This window comes from Octodon degus, unplaced genomic scaffold, assembly GCF_000260255.1.
Source record: "Octodon degus isolate 3935 unplaced genomic scaffold, OctDeg1.0 scaffold00093, whole genome shotgun sequence".
Classification (NCBI taxonomy): Eukaryota; Metazoa; Chordata; class Mammalia; order Rodentia; family Octodontidae; genus Octodon; species Octodon degus.
The window spans coordinates 5395315-5398757 of NW_004524669.1; the positions used below are offsets into that span (position 1 = coordinate 5395315).

The 3443-nt window shown below is 50.2% G+C and overlaps 2 protein-coding genes across 8 annotated transcripts in view; both read left to right on the plus strand.

The window, feature by feature from the left end:
• Nucleotides 1–2004, plus strand: part of Igfbp6 (insulin like growth factor binding protein 6) — a 4263-nt gene extending 2259 nt beyond the window's left edge. Inside the window, exons 2-4 of the mRNA XM_004637871.2 lie at nt 752–891; nt 1020–1139; nt 1671–2004. Of these exons, the coding sequence (XP_004637928.1) occupies nt 752–891; nt 1020–1139; nt 1671–1793 (383 nt within the window). The 3' untranslated portion in view covers nt 1794–2004. The remainder of the gene's footprint in view (nt 1–751; nt 892–1019; nt 1140–1670) is intronic.
• Nucleotides 2005–3079: 1075 nt separating this feature from the next.
• Soat2 (sterol O-acyltransferase 2) overlaps nt 3080–3443 on the plus strand; it is an 11436-nt gene continuing 11072 nt past the window's right edge. For all 7 annotated transcript variants that reach the window (XM_004638005.2, XM_023722879.1, XM_023722882.1 and 4 more), the window contains exon 1: nt 3080–3250. In XM_004638005.2, coding sequence (XP_004638062.2) covers nt 3118–3250 — 133 coding nt within the window. In that variant the 5' untranslated portion in view covers nt 3080–3117. The remainder of the gene's footprint in view (nt 3251–3443) is intronic.

Below are 3443 nucleotides of genomic sequence, written 5' to 3' on the forward strand. Positions count from 1 at the left end.
CACACACACACACACACACACACACACACACACACACTTCTTTCCTCCCTTTCTTCTTTTTTTTAAAGGCATGAGAAGGATTTATTAGAGGTAGATATAGGACACAGTCAAGGACTGAGTGCAGGTACTCAAAGAAATAAAGCACCACAACTTCCATTTTTCAAAATGCTCCTCTAGGGAGGCTGAGGCAGGAGGATCATCAGGAGTTTGAGACTAGCCTGGGCTACAAAATGAGCTCAAGGCCAGCCTGAATTGCATAATGAGACTCTGTCTCAAAAAGACAAAATGCTTCTCTTTACACCAAGTGTGGTGGCATACACTTCTAATCCCAACACTCAAGAGGCTGGGGCAGGAGGATTGCTGTGAGTTCAAGGCCAGCTTGGCCTATCTAGTGAGTTCAATGATACCTTGGACTACAGAGTGAGACCATGTCTCAGAATAAAACAAAACACCAAAAACAAAAACCTGAAGGCAAAATACTTCCCCCTTTATAAGAATTAAAATTACTCTAAGGAATATTGTCAGGAAAAATAATTTAATTATTTTTTAGATTAAAAAAAAAAAAACACTACAGCCAGGATAAGGTAACAGAAATCAAGGTTCTAAACCCTCCATTTTTCCCTAACCCATGAAGCCCACTGTTGCTCTCACTTCAGTGGACTGGGTGGGAAAGAACTTTCCTCCATGTGGCACTGGTCTTTGGCACCTGGCTGATTTCTGGACTCTTCTCCTATCCCTCCTGTGGCCATAGAGGAGACTCTGAAGGAGAATAAACCCCATGGAAGTGCCACTCGCCCCCAAGATGTGAACCGAAGAGATCAACAGAAGAATCCAGGAACCTCTACCACTCCTGCCAAGCCAAATTCTGGGGCTGTCCAAGACACTGAGATGGTGCATCTGGGGCTTGAGGGAGAAAAGGGTGGGGTGCCCGTAGACTCCCAGGGGCTTGCAGGGGTCTCCACTGTCAGGCCTGGGACCCTGGCTGTTTGGGTTCTGAGCTGCAACTCTTCCTCCTCCAGGGCCCCTGCCGCAGACACCTAGACTCAGTGCTGCAGCAACTCCAGACTGAGATCTTCCGAGGGGCTCAAACCCTCTATGTGCCTAACTGTGACCACCGAGGCTTCTACCGGAAGCGGCAGGTAGGATGACTCCTCCCTAGTGCAAGGTCCTGCCAGGAAGGGGGAGAAAGGTGTTCACAATCACATAAAGACATGGCCCCACCATTTCTGCATCTTCCAGTGTTAAAATCCACACAAACATAAAGAATAACTGCTCATACTATGTAGTAGAGGACCTCAAGTCCCTGAGGAATGGCCTTTCCTTGGCTCTCGAAGCCGAGGTCTCAGAATCCCATGGAGGGCTTGTGAACACATAGAGGGCTGAGCCCACCCTACGGGCAGTTTCTGACTTAGTAGGTCTTGCTTAGCTTGAGAATTTGTATTTCTAATACATTCTCTTGTGCGCTGCAGCTGTTGATTTGAGGTCCACACTGAAAGCTACTGTTCTGGGGGCGGCCACAGGACGCCATTCTGAGGGAACTCTCAGGCTTCAGAGTTCCCCCTCCTTCCCTCCCTCCCTCCTTCGCTCCCTTCCTTCCTCGCTTTCTTCCTTCTCCTCTGCTGGAAGCCTTGACCTCACTCCTGATCTATGTGTCCCCCCTTTCCCTCCAGTGTCGCTCCTCACAGAGGCAGCGCCGAGGTCCCTGCTGGTGTGTGGATCGAATGGGCCAGCCCCTGCCAGGTTCTGCAGAAGGCGATGGAAGCTCGCACTGCCCGGCAGGAAGCAGCGGATGAAGTGGAGTGGGGCTGCAGGGCCACCGACAGGGGCACGCAACTGTGCTCTAGGGTTACTGGTTGGGTGATGAGTAACTTGGGGGCTCTGGACCTCACGATTGTCTTCAGGCTCTGTCCCATTGTCCCCTCACTCCTGGCCCCTTACACATTTAGCTGGAAAGATTGCTGGTGTCAGCTGGAGGTGTTAATAAAACTGTGTTGGGAGTCTCTGGCCTTTGTCTCTCTGTCCACATTTGACAGTTCTGGAGCCTGGGCAATTTTTCTGCCCCCAAGGGGCAAACACGCATTTGGCCCTTCCTAACCCTGTTAGGTTACCTTCAGGACTTCCTACTGCGCTCTGAACACAGTAGGCAGTGGAGGCCCAGGCTCCACCCCCTCTGGCATCACCTAGCTACACACTGGGCCTTGGGGGTGGGGAGACAGAGATCATAGCCTCCATCTGAGGTTGTGACCTTTCCCACACTGGTCTTTGGACCTAAGGGAGGAGGAGAATTAATAGTTAATCCCCAGCAGGAATTCAGCAAAGAGGAACTCTCAAAGCACTCGAGTCTGTCTGTTACGTATGAAAAAGGAAGGAAGTTGTTATTTACTGAGCATCCCTCTTGGGCCAGGCCCCAGACTGTGATTTACCTGGACTATTTTGTTTTGTGCTGAGGAGAACTTGGTGAGATGGAGAGATTTTTGCCCCCATTTTTCAGAGGAAGCTTAAAAAGTTTGGGTCCCTTGCCTGAAATCATGAAGAGGCTTGAGCTGGTTCTTCTATATGTAACAACACCCAGCTGCCCTTCCATGGTGTTTGTTTGGTCTCCTTTCCACCCTCAGTCTAACCCAGCCAGGCACAGGGAAGAGTAGATCTTGAGGGACCCTGGAGACACTGAGTGAGTCTGGGTATGAGTGTCACGCCCATCAGAATATGATAGTGTGTGTGTATCACACACTCATCCCATGATTCTGTTACATATTCCATCTCATGGTCTCAGGAAGCTCTGTGTAGTGACATCCTCTTCCCTGATGCCTAGCCCGCAGGAGTAGGCCTGGAGGGCGAGCCATGCTATGTGGTGAGCCCCAGAGAGGCAGTCTCCCTCCTAGTCACTGCTATAGTCCCTAGTCCTGTGGCAGGGATGACACCAGGCTTAGAGCTGGCTGACTGGGTGGTGGCCAGGGTACTGAGGGACTGTGACCATCCCTGTGACAGCCAGCAGAGCAGAGCCTGGATCTGATAAACACTACTTTTAGATAGCCTGTCCTCCTGAAAGGACTTTAGTCTTTGGAGTTGTTAACTGAACAGAGTGGGATAAGAGCTCAGCAGGCAGGCAGGCAAGCCATGAAAGAAAGAAGGGAGCAAGCTGCCCACTGCCCTCCCAGACCCACCATGGAGTCTTGTGGGGCCCATTTGCGTACACAGAGGAGAGGGGTGCCAGAGCAGGAACAAGAGCAGGAGCAACACTCCACAGAAAGTGAGTCCTTTTGGAGGGGGAGGGGGCATAAGGTTCATGCGTTGTTGAGCAGAACCTCTTACTATCTAACTTCAATCCGTCTTGCTGGAGTAGGAGGTGGTAGAGTATTCTTACTTGGGTTCAACCCCTGACACCAATTTATTTTATTTTATTTTATTTTATTTTATTTTATTTTATTTTTTACTCCAAATGC